Source organism: Chinchilla lanigera, unplaced genomic scaffold (assembly GCF_000276665.1).
Source record: "Chinchilla lanigera isolate Chin_1 unplaced genomic scaffold, ChiLan1.0 scaffold00030, whole genome shotgun sequence".
In the NCBI taxonomy this organism is placed as follows: domain Eukaryota; kingdom Metazoa; phylum Chordata; class Mammalia; order Rodentia; family Chinchillidae; genus Chinchilla; species Chinchilla lanigera.
Window position 1 is genome coordinate 4,304,407 of NW_004955431.1, and position 24,696 is coordinate 4,329,102.

Sequence of the window (24,696 nt, forward strand, 5' to 3'; positions counted from 1 at the left end):
CAAAAGCGCCTGCCTGGCAAGCGCAAGGTCGTGAGTTCGGTTCCCGGTACCGGAGAAAAACCAAAAAAAAAAAAAAAAAAAAAAAAAAGATTTAGTTGGTAAGATAAGTGACTAATTCCTTTAACTCCTTAGCCATCAAAGCAGAGAACTTAGGCAATGAAGGCTGGGCAGAGCCCCTCATCTGTTATATCTTGTACCATAAGGTTTCACATTATATGTATTTTTTCTTCTTAGCAGTTGTTACATTTGTAGTCTACATTTGTGTAATTATTTTGTTGTGTCCAAGGGACAAGGGCCACTGCCTGCATCTGGGTGTGCAGCTCCAGGATTGGTAAACTCCATATCAAGAAAAAACTAAAGCTATAAAACTTAAGGAAAGGAAGACATTTCATTGGACACTTTATTAGAGAGGGGGAGAAAGGAAGAGAGATAGCTACCTTGGTCAATCAGAGTAGGGGACTCTGGAAAGACGGAGGACCCAAGGGTCCTTTGTTCTTGGTTTCTTTAACTGGCTGCCAGGGCCCTCCACCTACCTAGAATTCATCATAATCTGATTGTTTTCTGTGACTGTCATAATTGGATTCCAGGCGCCAAGACCCCTCACCCCCTGTGCCATCTTCTATGTGTACATTTTTAAGTGAGCTTTATTTGGCTTTCCTTTGTCCTGTCAAGGTTTTATCTCTAAAATTTATGGGGGCATTACATACAAGGCCAAGTTAGCAATGAAGTAAAGGGGCTAGTGCACTAACATAGTGGCCCTAGGGTGGGAATGAATATGGATGGATGGATGGATGAATGGATGGGTGGATGCATGATGCATGGATGGATGGATGGATGCATGGATGGATGGATGGCTAGATAGACAGATAGATAGACAGATGGATAGATATAGATACACAAGTGTATGTGTGTTTGGGTACGGTACTAAATAAGAGCTTTCTTGAAAGTGGCCGCCCCTTGTCTCCTTTGTGTTTTATTGGAGATGGGTGAGGGAGAGGAGGCTATGTTGGTTTCTTAGCACCTGCCTTAGTGCTCCTCCTGCCCCACTCCCTCTTGTCTTGTTAATTACTTTCTCCAGTGAAGCTTTAACTCTTTCTAAGTAAGAACTAGTGAGGATTAGCCAGAATCCCAATGAGTTCTTTCCCTATTTACAGACCCCTTTTCCCTATAATTTGACTTAAAATCTGTTTTAAAATCTGTCTCTTCCGTGGATTTTCCCTAAGCTCTATATGGGCAGGGCCTGGATCTGTTTTTGTTTTGTTTTTTGGTTCATTAATTTTATTGGTACATTTTAGATAAACATGATTACATTCATCCTAAGGAATTTGTACTTGTACATGATATAACCTAATTCTTTTTTGTCCCATTCCCCTATTCTGTCTTCAACCCCCTTTGCCCTCCTTATTTACAAAAGCTTTGCTTTCATCTTTTTGCTTCGTTGCTCATTTTTTTCTTTTTCTTTTCTTCCTTTCCCCTTTCCCCCTTCCTCATTGCCCTCCATTTGAGCATTGTCTTCCTATTTGATAATATCTAGTATATATTTTGGTCCTTCAGTATTTAAACATGTGTTTCCAGTTTATTTCACTTAAGATATGGTCTTAAGGTACATGCACTTCGCTAGAAATGTCTCAAGATTATCCTTCTTTAGAGCTGAAGTAGATTCCATTGTATAAAAAACCCACATCTTCTTCATCCATTCATCAGTTGGTGGACATTTGGGCTGATTCCCAAATTTAGCTATTACAAGCTGTGCTGCTGTAAATGTGGGTGTGCAGATGTTGCTGTGGTATGATGCTTTTAATTCTTTCACGAAGATACCTGAAAGGAATAGCTGGGTCAAATGGAAACTCTAGTTTTAGTTTTTTTGAGGAATCTCCACACTGATTTCTGCAGTGGTTGCATCAGTCTGCACATCCACTAACAGTGGAAAAGGGTTCCTTTTTCCTCACAATCCCACCAGCATTTGTTATTGGTTGATTTCTTGCTAATAGCTGTTCTTTCTACAGTGAGATGGAATCTCAGCATTGTTCTAATTTGCATCTGTCAAATGACCATTGATGTTGAACATTTTTCCATATATTTATTTACTTCATCTGAGACGTGTCCATTCATTTCAGATGCCCATTTTTGGATTGTGTCTTTAAATTCAGGGTTATGATTTTTTTTGAGTTCTTTATATAGTCTAGATACTAGTCTTTTGTCTGAGAAACAGCTGGTAAAAATTTTTTTCCCATTCTGTGAGTTGTCTCTTCACTCTGTTGATGATTTCTTTTGCTAGGTCCATTTTACAAGTCAACAGCTGATAAATAATACGTGAAGTAGACAGGAGCCACTAAATATGAAATATGTTCCTCAGTGAAAAGAGGCAAAACAACCAGAGCACAGAGTCTCACTTGGATATGTGTGTGTTGAAAGATTCAGTCCAAGAGGAAGTTGTCTGTATAATGTGAAGAAGCCTGTTTTTCCCCCACCACGTGACATTTTAATGTTACCTACATTCGTATGTCCTGAAATCGTATTTCAGAGAACACTGGCATTTGCAGTATTCCCCATTAATGTCAGTATTGATTTGAAGTTAATAATTCTAAACATTCTTATAGCTTGACATTTTAGGCTATAGCTAATCCTCTGGATTTACTGGTCTTTGTGGGAAAAATAAAAACAGTACTTCCCTTGGATAGTTATTAGAAATACATTTTTTGATATTTGGAATTTAAAATTTTAATTATTTTAGACTCTGGAGGAATGGGAAAGCTGAAGTAGAATGTATAAGGATCACTAGATCCAAACTTTTCCTTAGGAAAAAAAAAGAAATAAGCCAGGTGTGGTGATGCATGCCTGCACTGTAATCCCAGCACTGGGCAGGCTGAGGCAAGACGATCACCAAGAGTTTTAGGCCAGGCTGGGGTACTTAGTGAGTTCAAGGCCAGCCTGAACTTCTTAGTGAAACCCTTCCTCAAAAAACAAAACAAAAAATCACTAATAATTCATCAAGTTAAAATTGAAAGAACTACTATTGTAGTATGACAAAGCGGTATATCGCTGACATAGAATGAGATCACTTTTTTCTAGGCCTTGAGATATATGAAGATTTGTGGTGTTGGGGAAGTGAGAAATAGCAGAGGGGGCAAAAGAGGGAAAACTACCACTTTGTATTTTGTGAAAACTTTTTTAACCATGCTAAGCTTTATCCTTCAAACTTCCTTTGCAGAAAGGAAAGTCTTAAAAGATGCTTAAAACTGAATCCGGATGATTCCCTTCATATAGTGTTCTCAAAACTGCAAAATTATAGATCAGTGGCAGCCAAAGCTGAGGGACGGCACAGTGGGTCCAGACAGTTTTTGCTTCATGTATTTCTGAAGCTTTGTATTTGGTGCACAAATTTAGGAGTGTTAGATCCTTTTAGAATTGACATATCTGTCATTATAAAATGGCCTGGTAATTTTTATCCCTGCTGGTAATTTTTATCTTTGTTATTAATAGAGCTTCTTAATCTTTCTTTTGTTTAGTATTCTCAGGATAAACACAATGTATCTTTTGTTAAACTACTATTCTACCTATCTTTATATCTAAAATGTGTTTCTTATAGGCAGTATATGGTTTTTAGTTGGCGTTTGTATCCAATTTGATAATTTCTGTATTTGTTGGGATGTTTTGAGTGTGATTATTGATACAGTTTGCATCGCTATTTACTTACTATTTATCTTGTCCTTGTGCCTCTTTTATTCTGTTTACTTGTGGATAAAGTGAACATTTTTTTAATGATTCTGTTTTTCTCTCCTTTGTTCTCTTATTAGTGACAACAATTTTTGTTGTGCAGTTTTAGTGACTGCCTTATAGTTTATTGTACACATATTTAAATGATCACATCTAGCTTCAAGTGATACTACATCTCTTGGCATATAGTATAAGAAACTGAGAATAGTATCCTCAAATGTCTCCCCTCCTGGCTTCATGCTATAGCTGTCATGCGTTATCTGTGTATGTACATTATAAATTCCGCACTCAATTGTTACATTTAAACAGTCAATAGTACTTAAACAGTTAAATAATAAAAGAACCTCTTATTTCTTTACTGCAGTTACTGTTACCTGTGTTCCCAGTTCCTTTGTTTAGATTGATCTTTTCTTCTGGTATTAAATTCCTTCAGTCTGAAGGACTTCTATTGGCATTCTTTGTAGTGTGAGTATGTTGCTGATTATTTCTTTTTTGCTCTTGTGTATGTGAAAAAAACCTACTTTCAGCTTCCTTTTTTCCCAGTTTCTCAAGGATATGGCATTTGCTTTTAGTACTTTGCAGATGTTTTTCCATTGTCTTGTTGCTTGCATTGTTTTCACAAGAAATTTGCTGTCATTCTTAGTTTTGGTCCATTGTATATAATGTGTCTTTTTTCTCCCTTCTGGCTGCTTTTATGATTTTTCTTTTTATTCCTGCTTTTGAATTATTAATTATGATGTACGGGTTTTTTTTCATGTGTGTGTGCATGCGTATGGGTGCACATACATACTTAGGAAATATGAAGCTTCTTGGATATGTGGGCTTATAGTTTCCATCAAATTTAGAAATATTTCATACATACTTAAAGTATTTTTGTTTTTTTCCTTTCTTTTGGAAACTTTAGTTACACATATATTAGGGTGCTTGACATTGTCCTATGGTTCACTGATACTCTAGGTTTTCTCTGTTCTCATTTCAGAGAATTTCTAATTACTGTATCTTCAAATTCATTAATTTTTTCTTCTGTTATTACTCCCATCTGGTATATTTTTTGTCTCTAGACGTTCAGTTTAGGTCTTTTTAATGTGTGCGTGTGCACATGTACACATGTGCATGATATAAGCGATTAAACTCAGGGCTTTTGCTGACATCCTTAGTCTCTTTTTTTTTGAGACAGGATCTCACTCAGTCACTACATTGCCCAGACTGGGCTCAACTTGAAATCTTCCTACCTCACCCTCCAGAGTACTAGAGTATTGGTATTATGGGTATGCACTACATGCCCGTTAGGTATTTTAAAACAAATCTTCATTATCTGTACTCAGAATGCTAGTTTTAGTGCTTTTGCCTATTTCTAAGATTTCATAGATGATGCTCCTCTTTCAGTATTGATTTTTTTTGTCATAAAGGGCTCATGTTTGTCTACTTCTTTGAATGCCTCGTAGTATTTGATTAGATGCTAGGCATTATGAGTTATACCTTTTTGGGTGATGAATATATTTTATTTCTATAAATATTAGAGCTCTTAAGAGTAAAATGAGCTCCTTGGAAAGAGTTTTATCTTTTAGGTCCTTCTTTTAAAATTAGTTTGGTGAAACTGGAGCAACATTTATTTAGCCTAGGCCTGTTTCCTACTGCTGAAGAAAAACCCTTTTGAGTGCTCTTCCTCAGCCCTATGAATGATGCAGACTACGAGTAGGCACAGTTCAGAGCCCTGAGTGAGGATGAGGTAGTTTCTGTTCAGAAGCACTCTCTGTGGTCCTTGGGTAATTTCATCACATGTGTGTACTGATCAGTACTCTGTTGAGCGCTCAAGTAGGACCCACTGCTGGTCTCTGGGGTTTTCTTCCATTTTAACCTTCTGTTCTGTGAGCTGACCTGTCTACTCTAGCCACCTTGGTGTTTTTGGAACTATCAACTCCACGTGTCAATTCAGGGATTCTGCCAGGCATCACCTGGCTTCTCTTTCTCCACACCATGACCTGAAAACCTTCTTGAGCCAATAAACCAAGGCAGTCCTCGGGCTTACCTAGTTTGTTCCCCATATCTCGGGAATCACGGTCTTGCATGGCTTGGTGAATAGTGGTTTGAGAATAGTGGTTTCATGCATTTTGTCTGGTGTTTTGTTCTAGGTTATTTCAGGTGGGAAGGTAAATTGAATTCCTGCTCACCCATCTTATTTGAAAGTAGACATCTCCAAATTGTTGTTGTCTTTTTCTTTATGTATTTAATATCACAATTAATTTAAGAAAAAAGTTACAACCATTTGTGGCTAAACAAATTTCTTAATATATTTGCTACTTTTTAGTGTATATAAATCTGCAGTAGAGTGAAGGGAGTGGAGATCATATCAAATAAAATAACAGCTCCTGTCCTTCTCCAAAACTTTCTGTTTTGCTCTTCTAGATATTGCTGCTGTGCTCTACCAGAACCTCTGTCTTTCTTTCAAGGAAGGGCTCTAAAAATGTTCTATGGATGTGCCACTCAAATATATGAAAGAATTTATCAGTAAAATTTTCATGGTCTTTGTGCTTTAATCTGTATGATTAAAACATTGACAATCAAATAATGTAGAAGAAACATAATGAGGGGACTTGCCTTACTACAGAGTAAAATAAATCCATAGTAATTTTGAGATGCTGGTGCTAATATAGATTAGAGGGTCAAAACAGAACAGACTCATAAGTGTATCTTAATATGGAGCATAAAAATGATACTATAATTTCAGTGATGAATTGTTCAGCAGGTGGTATTGGTACAATTAGCACAACTTGCTGAAGAAAATTAAAGTTAGATTTGATATAAATATATATAAAATATAATTATTAAATATATATTTATATATACATATATATCACATATACATATATACATATATTTGGGTAGATATAATCCTTGGTTAAAGACATAATTATAAAATATTAGAAGAAAATATAGGTAATTCATATGTTTTGGAAGAAAAGAAAGTCTGACATAAAGGACTCAAACAAACATAATGGAAAAAATTATATAATTATGTAAAGATTTTATATCTTCTGTTTGACAAAATAATTGTTACTATGTAAAGACTTCTCATAAAGTAGTAAAACTATCAAGAACAAAAAGGTGAATACTAGAAAATGGGCAAAGATATGGTTAATAAAGAGTTAGAGGTAAAATACATGAATGTCCAATAAATTTTTATGATTTTTACAATGTCCCACTTCATGATAATAGTGTTAATAGCTATCATTTATTTGAAATTTCTATTTGAGTATGGTAAATACTTTCAACAGATAAACTGGTTTAATTCTTTAAAAGGTAAGTATATCGCCTTATAGATAGCCATTGAGATAGATGATTAAGGCCCTCGCCCGAAGTGATAAAAATTATATAACCCAGGTCATCTAACTCTAGAATCTTGTTCCCCATCACTTCTCAAGGAAGTAAACTAACTCTTCCTAAAATCCTACTCCAGCATACAGAGAAATTGGTATTTACCCAGTATCACATAGCTTATAAGGGACAAATTGAGTTAAAATTTTTTAGGAAAAAGGATAAAATAAAATGAGCAACAAAACAAATGTCTCTTAATTTTGCAAATTCACTATTTCTTTTCAGAATATTTAAAAGATGCTTCAAAGAAGACGAAAAGTGGTCTAATGTTTATAAGATTGGCTAACCCATGCTCAGGTAAGCCCCCTTCCCTTCCCTCCTCGCCTTCCCTCCCTGTCTCCTTTTCCCTTCCCTGATGATGAAAACTTGAATGTTTTTAGACGTTGTGGTCAGTGTATGTACTTATCTGCCACTGGGTCTTCTTTCCAGTAGCTTTTAAAGTTAAAATGGCATCATGAGGTGACAAAAGCAAGCTGGTGACATTACTAGTTTTCCCAGATAATTTATTTGACCTAAACATTTTTAAAGTTTCTGGTAATTTTTAATCCATGAAACTTTTCAGTCACCAGAAATGTTGGCAAAACAACTACAACAAAAAGTAACGTGTTTAAATTCTTTCTGAAAACAGATTAATTTTCTTTGGCTTTCTTATACCAACATTTCTTAAAGTGGTTATCCAACATTAGCCCCCATTTATATGCATTTTATGTTATAAAGTAAGGTAAATAACCAGAGTGAAAAACCAGAATGCTTTGACTTGACATGTTAAGATTTAGAATACTTTCATTTTTAGCTGTACTTATCCTCATTTTGTACTGACCAAAAAATAGTATGTGTCAGAAGGTGACTTTTTTTGTTGTTAAAAGCATTGTATATTGAAGAGATTCATATTTTATTAGAAAACAATATTAACTTTATAGTCACTTTCAGCTTTATCTTCTAATTTTTTTAGGCAGAAATGTTAAAATATATTCTACGTAGTGACCTGCGTGGTATAATTTATCTGTATGCATTGTTTTCTATTAATTTGTAGTTTTGAATAGACACCCGGTACTAAGCAGACGGGAGCATCTCCCGGTGACTACAATACTGAGTAGTGGAAGTGATGGAGCACTGAAAGGCAGTATCTTGCTGGAGAGGCACATACGTAGAAACAGTGGGAGAGGAATGAAAACATTCATACTTCTTCCAGTGATCTTTTCCTCAAATGGAAAATGCACATAATTGGTCAGCTGTATTGTTTAGAACTCCTAGTTATACAGAAGCCTAAATTGAGGTGAGAAATATTTCTTTGAGAAATTTTAGGTAGCAGTAAAAGTTCTAAAGTATTTAACAAAAGTACAAGTGTAAAAGAAAGTCAGCCTTCTAAAATTTGTTTTCACTAAATGCCTGTAGACAACCAAGGAGCTACACTGGCGGTGAAGAATAAAGGCTGACATCTGGTGAGCACATAGTACAGTATGTGCCCAGTACTGTCTTAGGAAACGTACATGTGTTCTGTTTTTTCAGTCCTTACAAAAAACCCGTGAGGTAGACTCAATATTGCTCCATTTAACAGATGGGGAAGCAGAGGTACAAAAAAGGTTCCGTGTCATATCCCCAAGGGTGTATGCCCAGTATGAGTTGAAGACAGATTCGAACTCAGGATCCTTGATTCCAGACGTTGTGCTATAGTTGTAAAAACATTTTTTTCATGAGTTGAGGGGATAAAACATCTACATGTTCACAGGCTTCACCCTCTCCTATCCCTCCCCCTTTTTAATAAAAGAAAGAAACAGAGAAAACCATCCAGTTGCGTAGGGCTGTACTCCTTCTTATGGTTTGAAGTATGTCCTTGCCTTTCTCACGTAAATGGCTTGTGGGGACAGAGGGTTTGGGCCCTGTTCGGTCTCTGTGTAGACAGCCACATGCTGCCTCAGAGCCAGGTCCCCTTCGCCAGCTCAGACCACCTGGCTGAACTGTTAGGTTTTGGTAGTTTTTCCCTCTTGATCTGATGCAGTGAGACTCTTTGTAGCAGTTATGATCAATGACTTGAACTTTTTTACTTTTTGGTTTAAGTTCAGTGAAGATCACAGAGCTGGAAAATAAGCATCTCTGTATAATAGCCGTAAGCTTTCCTTGGAGTTTGTATAGAGTATATCTGTGCATGTTTATGTTCATATTAGGAACATGCCTCAGAACTGTTGGGTAATCTTTTGATGTGTGTGAGTGTGTGTGTGAGAAAACTTAAAAATAAAAAACAGATTTGTCTTGCAGGGGAAGGAGCCATTTACTTGTTCAGTATGTGTTTAAAGCAGCTGTTTGAAATCAAAGTTTTCAAGGAAAAACACCATTCCTGGTTTATAAATGAATCAGTTCAATCGGGTAAGTGACAAGTGTATATATTCTCATTAACTAAACACATACTTTAGCTTTTCTGTCGTTCACAGCTGGGGTTATGGGATCATGAACCTGGCGTGGAGTGTGGTCAGTGGTGCAGCTCTCTTGGCAGTGGCAGCAGGATACAGTTTAACCAAGGAGAAGGCAAAGATCATTTGAACGCTATGTCATTACCTAATTGAGATTGTAGGATGTTTTAAACTAATGACTCTGACTTGTCTCCTAAAATGCTAACACATGTGCAGGCAGAAGTTAGGTTACCTTCCTACCGCAGGGAAACATTGTGTTAACTAAAAATTCTTTCTTTTGAGGATCTTCATTATTTTTTCTTTTTTTTTTTTTCAATTTTTGTTTTTTGTTAGTACATGTTCTCATTACATAATGATTACATTCCTTGTGGGAAGTTGGCACATGTGTATAACACATCTCAATTCTTTTTTGTGTTCCTTTTCCTTCATTGCCTCAGTGTCTTGATCCCCTTCCCATTTGAAAAAGATTTATCCTCCTTCTCCCTGTTACCTTTTATTTTGTTCTCACTATCTTATCAGCTTCATGTTTTTAACAAATTTCTTGAAACTGGATACTGACACAGCTTCTAAGTAGATTAGGCTATGCCAGCATTTTAAAAATACTTAAATATTTCGCCATATATATATACAGTGCCATTGTATATGTATGGAAATCTACAGTGTGTTTAAATTTTAAAAAAATTTATTACAGTAAAAGACACATTGGTAGTAATCCCCCTCAAAAAAGCCATCACACTTATCTCATCATTCCTACTAGAGTTTGAAGCAGTTCTGGAAGTCCTTTTTCATGAGTGTCTTTTTGTGCTTTCATGGCCCCCTTGAGGTCTTAAATAAATTTAAAACATTTACCTTTCATGGTCATTTTGGCTTTGGGGAAGAGCCATAAGCTACATGGTACCAGATCCAGTGAAGAAGGTGGGTGCAGATACACTGTAGTGTTTCTCTGAGTCTGCCTTTCCTTTGGACAGCACTCAGAGTCAGTATCCACCATTCTTTCTTTTATCATACCTCACAAAGACGCGAAAGGGAACTTCCAGAACTGCTTCTGAAAGTAGCAAGAATGAAATAAGTATGTTTGAAAGAAAGAAGTATTTTGAGAGAGATGAATGGCAGTGTGTCTTTTACTTAATACATTTTCTTTTTCTAATTTAAATAACTAGGTTTTTTTTATCACTCTTGTATAGCACTTCCACACCTCCGTATGAACATGTACACACACCCTGCCACCTGTACCTATGTGCATAAGAAACTGAAAAGTTTTTAGCTACCAGGATGCAGTAGTAATTTGTGTATAGCCTGATTGATGAAAAGTATTACTTTTATTGTCTTTATGTTTATTCATTTACCAATATACAAGATATATTAAATCAAGTATGGCATACTTCCAGATGGTGTAGCTAATAGACACAGAAATATCCCAAGTTGGAAGGAAGCGATTAACATGTTCACAGTAGAGCTGTACATGCATGGCTATCCCACATGCACTTGTACCACTTGATGGGACTGTCCCATGCTGCCTGATGGGAAATCATGCAGGTACTACTGGTGGCTCAAATTGCCCGATGGGATAGTCAGGCACATGCACCGGGATTCAAGCTGGCAGGAACATGTTAATCAAACCTGTTCTGGTCTTCATTTGTACCAGCTTCCTTTTTTTAATAGACTGTATTTTTTACAGCAGTTTTAGGTTCATAGAAAAGATATCTCCTTTCTTTTATTTTTTTTCCACTGTTGTCTTCTTTTTCAACTTAATCCAAAAGAAAGAGCTATTTTGACAACTAGTTACAGGGATATTATTGTTAGACCTAGAAACTTGTTCCTAATTTTTTTCATATAATGGATGCTTCCTATAAAATAAGTTTAGAACTGCAGATATTTTCTTGAACTTCTGTTTATTTGAAGTATTCAAATGTTGTCATAGTATAAGATTACTTCCTTAAATTTTTTTCTGCACACAATGAAATTTAAGTTTACAATAGAAAATTACATTTTTTGTAGCTACTTTGAGCTCGTGTTCACCTGTGCTTCCTCCACAGTGGGAGGGAGGAGGAGAGGGGATCTATAAAAATGATTTCTGAAGAGGAAAAGCAAATTTAAAATTTTATTTTAGTGTCTGTACTCTCCTCCTCACACAGGCATTTTGAGTAAAATCCCATGGAACACATTTTGCCTTTTGAGTGATACTAGTTGATCATGAAAGAATCTAGATTAAGTTAGCAATCTAAACACATTTAGACTAGGGAATCTGATATGAAAGAAAATGAGAACATTTCAATTAAAGCATTGCGTGCTACTTGTCAACCTATGAGAAAGTACAACAAATGCCTACATATGCTACTGAGTGGGTAGATTTCATAGGTGAGAAGAAGCTTCTGAACTGGGATTGGTATGTTTTTTCAACAGATGGTTCTCACATTGAGATTGAAATGAAATTGACCAAGTTGTCTTTCTAAGACATGCAGTTCTCTTTGTTCTTTAATCTGCAGGAGGTCTCCTTCACTTTGCCACACCCATGGACCCTCTGTTTCTGCTCCTGCACTACCTCATAAAAGCTGGCAAAGAGGTGAGCTTCCTAGTTTGGGGCAATTACACTGAGGGAGCAGAATAGATTGTTTTGCTTTATTTCTCTTTTCTCCTTTTGAAGGTCCAAATGTGGATTTCCACACTTCCTCTTTAACTTAATTATTGTAAAAAATGTGTACGGTCGGTGCAAGTCTGAGTCAGAGCACCACACGTAGGCCTGAGAAACAGCACCATAATCTTGATCCAGCTTAACACTAGCTTGGCCATGGCCCCTGGATCGCCTGTGACCTCTGGACTGCCCACCTCACCATGCCATGCACCCTGATAGTTGACAAAGCCTAAGAATGAAAACTTCCGTCATTAAGTGCTCTTATGTGAAATGTCAAAGAATTGGCCACAGGCCTTAGGAAAAGAAAGAAGACTTACTTTCTTTTCTGAGAGACTGAATTATGTAAACTAGGGCATGTCTAGTAAAGGCTCATTAATTAAAAAGTTATAGTTGAGACTTAAGTAATCTCAGATAGACAAAATTTACCTTTGTAGTAAAAATAAAAGAGAGTGTATAAATAATAATATTTTCAGCCAGTGATTCTGAGACATATTGGTCTCATGATAGCTTTACACTTAAAATTATTTAAGATTCTAAACAGCTCATGCTCCTGTGCATTCTATCAATATTTACTATGTTAGAAACTAAAACTGAGAAATTTAAAATTATAAGGCTATTCATTATATGTTAACATAAATAACACATTTTTAATGAAATAAACAACAAAATTTAATGGTGTGTGCCGCATTTTTTTTTTTCACATACTTGCAAATCTATTACTGTCAGACTTCGTAGATGACAACTGGATTCTCATATCTGGTTGTGCATCCAGTCTGTCCCCATACGTTGTTTTGGTGGAAATATATGAAGAATATGTGGCTTCTTCCTAGTCTGAAAAGGGAGAAATAGTATAATAGCCTTTTTGGATAATTATGGGCATTCACTGATACTACTTCAGAAATCAGCAAGGAGTTGTTTCTTAAAGATACGTTGCAAAGTGGAATCTGAAACTTTGTCAGTGAACTTCTATGATCAGTTACATTAAAATCCCTTGATCTATCTTGTATCTATAATGGACAGTTTTTACCCCTGTATGATGTTGTAATATCATGCATTGGTTATTTGAAAAATATTGGTCACTGAGTTATGTAGATCTTTTAGATGTTAACACATTTCATGTTACACACACACACACACACACACACACACACGTGCATGCACACACACACGCCCCACTGTTAATGTTTTAGTTTATTTTCCGTTGCTATAATAGAACCTCTGAGACTAATTCATAAGGAAATGGTGTCTCTGGAGGCTGGGAAGTCCAAAGGCATGGCACCAGCAAGGTCCTCATATTGCCTAAACTCATAGTGGAAAATATGAGGTTAAGCAGCACATGTAGAAGAGAGAACACAGGGGGCAGACTTGCTGTATAACGACCTGTTCTTAGAGTAAGTAAGCCAGTCCTGAGAGCCAGAGAACTCACTGTCAGTAGAAAGGCATTAAATCATTCTTGCAGAGTCCTACCCACACACCTCCCCTTAGTCTCCATGGCAATCAAGCACTACCAGATTGGCAGTCAATAAGTAAAATTACCATTATTTCCAGATAACATGATTCTTTACATGGAAGATCCAAAAAAATCCACCAGCAGACTGCTAGAATTAGTAGTCAAGTTTAGCAGGGTGGCAGTGTATAAAATCACCAAATCAGTAGCATTCCTGTATATGAATAATGAACTCACCAAGAAAGAAATTAGGAAAACAATACCATTCACACTGGCATCAAAAAAAAAAAAGTTAGGAATTAACCAAACAGTAGTACTCTAAAAAAGGAAATCAAGGAGGCCAGCGGAAAAAGGAACGATACCACCTGTTCAGGGATAGGCAGAACAAATATTGTCAAAATGGTCATACTTTCATACCTGGTATATAGACTTAGTACAGTCCCAATCAAAATACCACCAACATTCCTCATACAAATAGGGAAAATAATTCATATGGAATGAGAAGCCCAAAACAGCAAAAGTAACCCTAGGTAGCAAGAACAAAGTAGGAAACATCACAATCCCAGATTTCAAGTTACATTACACAGCTACAGTGGTAAAAACAGTATCATTGTAGTACAAAAACAGACATGTGGAACAGTGGGACAGATTAGAGGATGCAGAAACAACCCTACGCATATTTAGCCATCTGATCTTTGATGAAAGGGCCAAAACTATACCTCTGATAAATGGTGCTGGGAAAACTGTCTCTCCACATGCGGAAGATCTTTCAGCACATACTAAACTAAAAATGGATTAAAGATCTAAATATTAAAACAAAAAAGCAGCCTGCTGGGAGTTAAAATAGGTAAAACTCTTGAAGACAGATGTAGGCAAGAACTTTCTGAACAGAACCCCTATTATGTAAGAACATCAAGATCAAGAAATGGGATCATATCAAATTAAAAGCTTCTGTACAGCAAAGGAAACAACATAGTGACTGGACAACCTACACAATGGTGAAAAAATTTGCCAGCTATTCCTTGGCTAATATGTACAGTATATAAAGAGTTCAAAACAATCAGACCCCCCCAAAATAAAACAATCAAAAAATGGGTAACTGAAATGAATAGACACAGATGACTAGTAAATGCACTTTAAAAATGTTCAACATCTCTGGCCATTAGAGAAATGCAAATTAAAACAATACTGAGATGCCATCTTAACTCCAGAAAGAGTGGCTATTTTAAATTGCATAATAACAAATGCTAGCGTGGCTGTGGGGAGAAAGAAACCCTTCTACATTGTTGGTGTGAATGTAAACTAGTACATCCACTATGGAAATAGTTAAGGACGTGATATTACAGTGAAATGTGCATACCCATGTTTATAGTAGCACAACTTATAATAGCCAAACCTTGAAAGTGGCTTATGTGTTCATAAATAGATGAATGGATAAAGAAAATGTGATATTCATATACAGTGGAGTACTATACCGTGCCACAAAGTCATTTGTAGGAAAATGGATACACCAGGAAGCCCTGGAAGAATTCAGAAAAGCAGTTAAAAACTTCGATAGGCTTTCATCTGAGGTGTTTTCTGATATAAATTCACAGGGAGGACACCAGCCAGCCTCCGTACATGGATCAGCGTATTTAAAATTGCCCTTCTTTTGGTAGTGTTTCTTCCCCTTCCATCAGGATTGTAACCCAAGTGGATTAACCCTCACCTCATTCTGGCCCTTCGGGGCCTCTAGATGCTGTGGCAAGTTCAGGTTGACAAAGACAGCATGAAGCAGAGATGCTGCTCAGGGCCGTGGTTGGCTTTGTTTTAAGCCATCTTCTTTTCTCAAGTTCCAGAAATGTCCTTTAAAGTAACACATGAGATGTTTAGGTATTTCCTCTTCTACCTTTTAGTCACAGTCATTTTTATTTAGTTAAAAGTATGTTTGTACATTCTTTTGAAATTTGACCTGTTCTTTTTTAACAGACATCTTTTTTTAACATTCATAAATACTGTAAAACTCTTCCCTGCAGTTATTCCAACAGTTAACTTTATATTCAAAACGTTCTTTGTGCATCTCCTTTTCATGTATGTGTAGTAAGGAAAAGAAGAATGAGCCATGCCTATTAATCTCCCTGTTTGGGAGGCTGAGGGTAGAGTCTCAAGTTCAAGGCCACGCTGGGCAAATCAGCAAGACCCGATCTCAAAAATGCAGTATAAAAAGGGCTGGGAATGTAACTCAGTGGTAGAGTACTTGCATAGCTTATATGAGGCCCCTCTACCACAAAAAAGGGAAAAAATGACAATAATTATGAGATTAAATCTGTGTGGCAGCTGATTACAAATAAGAATACTAGAGTAATAAAATATTTAAAATGTTCGATCATGGAAAACTCTGGATTTAAGGTAGAAATCTAAAGACAAACTTGGGAAATGTGTGATTTGAAGAAGATGAGAACATTTAAATCAAGGCTTTTCTTACCATTCATTAACCTAACAGAATTCAAGACAAGGTATTATGTGTTCTACCTAACGAATGGAAAGACTTCATTCTTAAGAGCAAAGAAAGCTCCATTTGCAGAAGGAAAACTGGTAGGTCAGTTTTTCTGTCTCCACTAGAAGAGAAAAGCCGAAGTATGGCATTGGCAAAACCATACCTCTTTTATTGGCCTCCCTAAATCAGGCCAGTATCTTCATTTAGACAAACTTTACCTCCTCCTGAAACAAGTCAAGAAACACTAAACCTCAGTGTATGGACTCTGCGTGTATCGACCTTTGGCAGCTTACTTACCTGGCTGCACCTGATTTCACTGTCTGCGTCTTGTTTGCACTTACCCCTCTGTTTTCTTTTATTGTCTCAACTTGGAAACGTTGTCTGACGGCTCTGACACTTTTGGTATTTTTCTTTTTGTTGTGATTTTTTCCTTTCTTCAGCCCTAGAGTGAGGACAGGGAGGCAGGTGTGTGTTCTGGGCCTGGTCTAGGCGTGTCATGGCTGTGTTCATCAGGACTCCTGCTCTGTGACCTCAGCTGGCTCTCCATATTGAATGTTTGGATCGGCCCTTGGCAGTCTCTACCATGTTGGCAAGTTCCATGGCTTCCTGTGCTTTTCTAGAACTTGGTTCCACTGTTTCAGGCAGTGACCTACCCTGGAGGTGGACAGCATGCTGCATGGAAGCCCAGTGTTCACGAAAGCTTCCTGGAGGGTGCTGAGGGTCAGTCCTAGATCCTTCGGAGGTTCCTAAAATGGAACACGGGGCTCTGAGTTAAATTGAAAGATAGTTGAGGTAGTATGTCTTTTAATTCTTATTTTTATGCGTGATTTTCTTGACTGAAATGCTTGTGTTCTGTTTTTTGTTTGTTTGTTTTCTCAGGGAAAATTTCAGCCCCTAGATCAAGTTGTGATGGATGACATATTTCCAAATTGCACCTTGTTGCTGAAACTTCCAGAACTTGAGAAGTCACTTCCTCATGTGACAGAGGAAAAAGGTTTGTAATGTCAACCTTTGAAGTCAGGCTATAGTTAGTAGAAAGGTTGGGCCTTTGTCTGAGAATGTAGCCGCTTAAAGACTCCCTGACTCTAAAGTTTATTTTTTTTCTCTCTCTCTCTCTTTTTTTTTTTTTAGTGATGCATTTTAGATATGCATAATATAGGGGAATTCGTACCTGTACAGGATATATCTTGCTGCTGCTTTTTTCCGCTTTCCCGCTCCCTCCTTTCAGCTCCTTCCCTCTTTATTTGAAATAGCTTTGTTTTCATTTTTTTCTTTTGTTCTTTTTCCTTTGTCCATTCCTTCCTCCTTTGCGCCTGCATTGTTCCCATTCTCTTTTGAACACTTTCTTACCATTTCCCAATATCTACCCTACATTTTGGTCCTTATTTACACTTTCAGTTTCTCACATCAGAAAATTCAGTATTTAAGCATGTGTCCAATTTATATCACTTGAGTATGATCTCAGGTGCATCAATTTAGCTAGAAACATCTCCAGTTTATCCTTTTTCAGGGCTGAGGTAGTACTCCATTTATGAAAAACCCACATCTTCTTCATCTAGCCATCAGTTGATGGGCATTCAGGCTGTTTCCAAGATTTTGCTATTACAAACTGTGCTACTATAAATGTAGGTGTGCATATGTCGTGGTATGATGCTTTTAATTCTTTCAAGAAGGTACCTAGAAGAAGAATAGCTGGGTCAAATGAGACCTCTAGTTTTAGTTTTTTGAGGGATCTCCACACTGATTTCTGCAGTGTTTGCACCAGTCTGCACTCCCTCCAACAGTGAAGGGTTCCTTTTTCCCCACAATCCCACCAGCATTTGTTATTGGTTGATTTCTTAATGATAGCCATTCTTTCTAGAGTGAGATGGAATCTCAGCATTGTTTTAATTTGCATCTGTCAAATGACCAGTGATGTTGAACATCTTTCCATATATTTGCTGTTTCTACTTCTTCCTCTGGAGGTGTCTGTTCATTTCAGATGCCCATTTTTTGCACTGGGTCTTTTTAAATTTGGGGAGGTCTGAGTTTTTTGAGTTCTTTATATAGTCTATATATTAGTCCTTTGTCTGAGGAAAACTTTACTGGTGCTGATTCTAGGAGCATTTATTGAGCACCTACTGAGGACCACGTTGAACACTAGCACTAGGTTTTAGGGACAAGTAAGGCATTGTCCCTTGTGTCTGATGGCAGCAAATGACAAGCAGGGAAATAGCAGGATGGGGTAATAGAAGTAAATCCTGTATTTCCTGGGAAGTTTCGGGACCAACCTGGACTAAGTGGCAAGCACAGCTGGGTGGGGATCTTTTGCTTTTTTTAACACAGAAATTCCCTCCAAGTGGCGCGTTAGAGAACGCATCAGGGCAGAAGTGTGAAAAAGGCATGGACTTGTAGAAAAGATGATTATGCATAGGAATCCCAAGGAATTTAGGGTAGTTAAAGTATAGGATGCTGGGAAAGAATTTAGGCTGGTAAAGAAGGGGATAGAAATGCTAAGCAGGGGTCCACATGGGAGGGGCCTTATATGCACCTGGGTTTGACCTGGTAGTGATAGCATGTCTGTAAAATTTTTATCAGGACAATGTTAAGTATGGAGAATACATTGGAGAGGCCAAAGCCAGGTCCACAGGCGTTGCTGTGATTTAGATGGAAGGGCATGGGAGCCTGCCCTTAGGAGATGGTTCTGGAAGGAAGCAGTTCAGTGGTGGAACCAACTGCATTAGTGACTATAGTGGTCAAGGAAAAAGAGGAATCTAGAATAGCTCTTGGGTTTGTGCCTGGACCCAGAGGATGTGTAGTGACTTCTTGAGAGAGGGAGCATGGGCTAGACTAGCAGCTGGAGAAGGAGGTAAATTTCAGATATTATTCATTTGAATTTTGAGAAAAGGAAGAAAAAGAAAGGAGAAAAGGAAGTGAGGCACTGAGGGTAAATGTGATTTGACAAGTCAGAAACACTGGACAAACGTAGCACCATGTTCTCGAAAAATCATCCAAGTAGTTTCAGGCTTTATCTGGAAACACAGTGTGGGGTTGAGAACAACAGGCCAATAGATTATGACTGTTTGGGGTCACAGATGGTTTGGCTAACGGTGACGGTTCTTCTGGGACCAAGAAAGTGGTGATTCCAAGAAGTGTATGCTTATGAGAGCCTTGCTGGTTGCATTTCACATGTGAGGGGTCTACTAATTCTTGGACACATTTGAGACTCTAGTTTGGATGTGAGGGGTGTATGGTGTCACGATTTTATCAAAGCGATTCCACTGAAGACATTTACTGATGCCAAGTTTGGCAGGTGATGCAAACTTTTTGTGAGTGACAAATGAAATAACCCATAAGCATTTTTGAAAGCTAAAGTAATAGAGAATAATTACAGGCATTTTTAATTTTTGTCAATTTAATTTTTGTAAGTTTTGTCAATTTTTAAGTTTTGTCAAAAATGCAGTTAACATATGTCCAGAATCCCACTATTATAAAAATAATCACCTTAAAGCAAAACCCAGAGACCCCAATTATTAAACAGTGTTTTTACTTCTGCCTATTTTTTCACTTCAAGTCCCAACCTGAGAGCAAGGACTTCTCTCTCAGTCCTTCCTGCTTGCACACCAGGTGACAGGCTAGTTGTAGTGTTGTTGTGTGAACCTCTGTCCTAGTCTCCTTTACCTCTCAACATTGCCGGTTAAAAGAGCTGCACTTCCCTTTTCAGTTTAGCCATTTAATCTACCTTTGCATATTTTTCAAGTTTCTAAAATCCCAGGGCTCAAAGTTTTCTTTATGTTTAAATGGTAGGAGCCCAAGCAAAGTACAGCAGATTCAGTGTCACATAGTAGAAAATATAGTTTGACAGACATGACATTGTTCATAGTCAGATTCTCTGAATGAATTGCAGCCTATACATTTAACATAATGGACAGTTTAAAAACAAAGTCATACAATTTTAAAACATTGAGAAGGAAACAATAAGGAATAAATGTCTCAGCCCTTCTTCAAAAAGGCTTATCAAAATTCGTATAAGCAATTTTATATTATTTACCTCGCCCTTTCACCCAAAATGTAAATACATGAAATAGTTTTCTTTATGTAAGGTCTGTGTTCAAGGACAGTATACTAAGATGGACATCTTTTTCCATGAAGATTCACAGGGAATGCCCAACATTGAGCTTTATAATGATTAATAGAGCATGTCAAAAAAAGATACAGTAAGTGTAGGACATGAAGTTTGATACAGAAGAATGACCATGCTTATTATTTTACATATATGATTAGCTAACCCTTACAGTAATGTCCTGTCATTATTCCTCGGACTTGCAACTTTAGAAAAGAGGAAACAGAGGCTCAAAGAGGTGTAGTAACTTGACTAACATCACAGAACATGAAGTAGAACCGGGATTTGTACTTGTGTTTGAAGGGCCCTTGCCCTTCCTTCTTGCAGTTGTATGATACTTCCAAGATATTCTGCTAGAGTTTATAGGTAATGTCTCTGTATATATAGAATTGAGAGGTTTTTATTTAAAGCCTATACTATATCTCCTCTTAATAATTTCCCTCCAGGTGGCACAAGGAGGAGGCAGGAAAGGAGACAGAAGTGGAATAGCCTAAGGACCAGACAGTTCTCATCCCTGAAAGGCCTTTCTCAACTTTTCAGACACTGTATATAGTTCCCTACAGATTATCTTTTGGTGATTGTTTGGAGGACTGGCTGCTTATTTGAATTTAAATTTTTGTCCATTTATAAATTAATGTTTGTTTCCATTCTCTGTCATTTCTAGATTTTTAGGTAAGAAAAATAAGGCAGGTAATATCTATGACAGGGAGAATAATCAAAGAAGAAAGCTGATTGTTTGCACTTCCATCCTTTTCAGAGGCATTTGCATGATAGAGTAAAACCTGAAATATGCAAATTCCATTCCAGCTATTTTGATACTGAACTCCAGATGCATGCTGGAAAGTCTGTGGCCTTATAGATCAGGTCAAGTCTGCTGGATTTGAAAGAACAGACTCCTCTGGGCTTCTAAGGGCCAGAATAAGCCCAGCCTGTCACTGGGGCCCCAGACAGTGGTGGCCATGACCTTAGCCTTGCCTGCTTTATTACAGATGGAATGCTGTGTCTCTGTTTGCTGGCTGTGGGATTCTGAGCGCATTTCTTGTCAAAGAACCTCACATTCAGAGGACAAATAAACAAAGGGTCATGAACTTTGCCTTGACTGTAACACTCTGCTTGTTCATATTCCAAGCCAAAACTGCACTGGCCTGTCTGATGTAATTAACGGGAAGAGCCAGGAAAGCTTACCTGATTAAAATACTCCAAGTGCAGGTGCCAAGTATCTATACCCCAGAGGTTAGAGAAAAAGGGACCATGGGAGTTTCTTCGTTATGGGAAACATTGAGAAGTTGACTTGAAAATGTGCTCCAGGCAGTTTGTTCAACAATACATCAGGGAAATTCAAGTTTGTGAACTGATTACCCAGTTGCTGAACGTGTTATTTAATTGCAGACTTACTCTTACACCATATTTATTTTGTAAACTCAATTTTTCCAGATGTTTGAGGCCAGTTTTATAGGCACCAGACACATAAGGGAAAAAGCCCTTCCAGCATATATTGTCTAACTCACTAATGCTCACAAATATGAAATTTAAGACACACATGACATGCTGTGGCATTTTTCATAATTATGGGCAGTCTGTGGCGTTTATGAATACGTTAAACCTTGCTTTCTGAAATCTATAAATTTTGAAATTGAGCTGCAGTTTATACACTGAGTCTTATGTAGCACTGTGGGATACAATGATCATCTTTCCAGGAACTGTGTAAGGTGGATATAAATTTATAATTTAAAAACTTCCTAGAAGGAAAACCCCAGGCCCAGCTGGCTTCACTGATGAATTCTATTGTACCTTAAGGGGAAAAATAATACATAAAGAACTAACTTGTTCAAACTCTTTCAGGAAATAGATGAGGAAGGAATTTTATAAAACCAAACTTACCCCAATAGCATAATCAGAATTGTTGCAAAGGATAAACTAGTACTATATCCTTGCTATCATACCCTGAAAAATCCTTAACAAAATACTAGAAAATCAAATACATAAGACCCAAGTTAGGTTTGTTACAGGATGGGAAAGCTGGTTGAACATTAGGAAATCAGATTAATTCTTAAATTTATTATGCATTGCAAAAGAAAAATTGTACAATCATTTCAATAAAAACAGAATAGCATTTGAGAAAATTTAGCCATAAAATAATTTCTTAGCAAATTAGGAATAGTAGGAACTCCCTTAATCTGGCAAAGGGTACCTGGGGCAAATTTCTGTATCATTTTCACTGTAAAAGACTGAATGTACTGTTCTCCTAAGAAAAACAAGGACAATAGCTCTTACTGCATGTATTCACCAGTGTGGTAGAAGTCCTAGTAGATTTTGTAAGACAAGGCATAAAAGGCATACAGATTGAAGAGTCAGTAGTAAAACTGTCTTTCTTCATGTCATGTTGCTTACTTGCTTGGGATTTTGAACAGTTTACTTGATGCACTTAAACCCAGTCTCCTAAGATGTGAGCAAATAATGGTTTTTACCTGAGACTCATCTTAACTGAAATGAGAAAAATATAAAAAACCTAAATAAACATTGGTTTCTGGTGCTATCATGAAAAAATATCCCTGTCATTAATTTTTCTTAGCTAATGTTTTCTGTGTGCCAGGTGCTATATTGTATAGCATTTGCATGGGTTAGATCATTTCATACTCAAACCTCTGATGAAACCTTCCCCTCACGTAGGAGGAAATGAGCTTTAAGCATGCGGTGGTTTCCCCAGGGCACAGTGTATATTGGGGTGTGCATGAGCTGCAGTGCTTGCTGTGTTCCCCACATGAGACCATTGCCAAGAGGAACAGGGAAGACCCACCCAAGGGGCTTAGAACATTGGGGGCTAGGAAGGAAAACCGGCAGATTTTAGCTCTTTCAGGAAATTTGCAGGTAGCCAGAGAGCAGTGAACAGCAGAGACTACAGAATTTTTTTAGGAGAGACTCAGGCACTGTTTTCTGGGAGAGTCTTTGTCTCAGGTGGTGAGTGGAGCATCCAGAAACCATCCAGCAACATACAATTATTGAGTGCCTGCTGTGTGCTCCTAAAATTCCCCTTATTTGTGCATAGCGTGGGACATCCAGAGAAACTGGGCTGTTTGCCCTGGAGTCCTGGCTCTAGGAGAGCAGAGATCCTCACACTTCTAACAGCATATCGCCTGAAGCTGTCCTTCCTTGTTATTCCAGTGACACCTTCTGGAAATGGGTGCAGAGATCCAGCTCCCGCTGTGTCCTGACTAATCTTGCCTATCACGCTGACAGCCATAGGCTCAAAAGGGGTAAAATGCGTACAGACCAAGGCTGGGAACTTCTAGCCCCTCTCCCGTACACGCCACCTAACAAGCTGCAGAAAACTATCCCTCAATAAGCAATTCCCATTTCCCATGATGGGGAGAGAGGAGAAGAGAGCATCTCTCTATAGCTCACAGGTGGTGAGTTTGCATTGGCCTCAGGGCTTCCAGTGGTCATAAAGATCATTCCTGCAAGGTCAGGAAGAAGGCCAGAGTGGGAGGGCTGCCTTTGCTAATTGCACAGGAAGGAAAAACTCCATGAATGAAAAGTGTTACAGAGGAAATCCTGGTTTAATGACAAGGTATATAAAGCTGGGTTGATTGTGAGGAAAGGAAGTATAATTTATAGGAAGTGACTTTTTATCCCCGACAAAGAGCCAGGTTGAGCCTACCATAAATCTAAATTCCCCTGACACAGCCATGATTGTATTGGTAATATGTTACAAAACAGACATATCTGTTCTTTTATACTCCACTAATCCCACCAGGCCGGCACTGAGGAGTTAACACGATTTCTCCCCCTGATGATCTGCAGTGAACTTCAAGGGCATCTGCCTTGAGTTTCATTTTTTTACCCTTGAGAATTCCACTTTTAATTTAGAAAGGAAATATTTCATTGAACACATTGAAGTAAGCTTGAAATTTTTCAGAAAAATTAAGATTGCTTACCATGTTAATTTACTTACTCTTAAAGATTACCTTTTCTATAGAGATGTTTGCATAATTTGATTTAACCTTTCTTTCACTTGGTTGGAAGACTTCTGAGGTACCCAAACGCTATCTGGTGGTTTTTTAAAGTCTCAAATATGCTCTCAGGTTTATAATTGGGGGTTTTTAAGAATATTAACTATTACCAAATGCTTTTAAATTGTTAGCTTATATATAATATAACATTGAGTTCCTTTTTGTTTCTTTAATTCAGTATATTGTTTTTTGTGTGTTTAAATTAACCCAGAAATAGACAACAAGAAATATTACAAGTACAGCAAAGAGAAGACATTAAAGTGGTTGGAAAAAAAGGTATGTATGGTACCTCTGTAGTGCCATTTAAAAAAAAAAAAGTCCTTTAAAAAAGTCCGTAGATAAGGCAGAAAGACTGAATCCAAAAACCATCTGGTGGATCCATTGAAAAGAGGAAAACTCAGCTGGGCATGGTGGCACACGCCTGTAATCCCAGAACTCAGGAGGCTGAGGCAGGAGGATCACTGAGTTTGAGACCAGCCTGAACTGCAGAGTGAAACCCTGTCTCAAAAAGACCAAAAACAGAAAAAAA

The 24,696-nt window shown here is 37.5% G+C and overlaps 1 protein-coding gene across 7 annotated transcripts in view; it reads left to right on the forward strand.

Annotated features, from left to right (window-relative positions):
• Positions 1-24,696, forward strand: part of Rnaseh2b (ribonuclease H2, subunit B) — a 76,483-nt gene that overhangs the window by 12,720 nt on the left and 39,067 nt on the right. For all 7 annotated transcript variants that reach the window (XM_013515853.1, XM_013515855.1, XM_013515856.1 and 4 more), the window contains exons 3-7: positions 7,318-7,389; positions 9,349-9,456; positions 11,987-12,063; positions 16,935-17,049; positions 24,379-24,443. In XM_013515853.1, the coding sequence (XP_013371307.1) occupies positions 7,318-7,389; positions 9,349-9,456; positions 11,987-12,063; positions 16,935-17,049; positions 24,379-24,443 (437 nt within the window). The remainder of the gene's footprint in view (positions 1-7,317; positions 7,390-9,348; positions 9,457-11,986; positions 12,064-16,934; positions 17,050-24,378; positions 24,444-24,696) is intronic.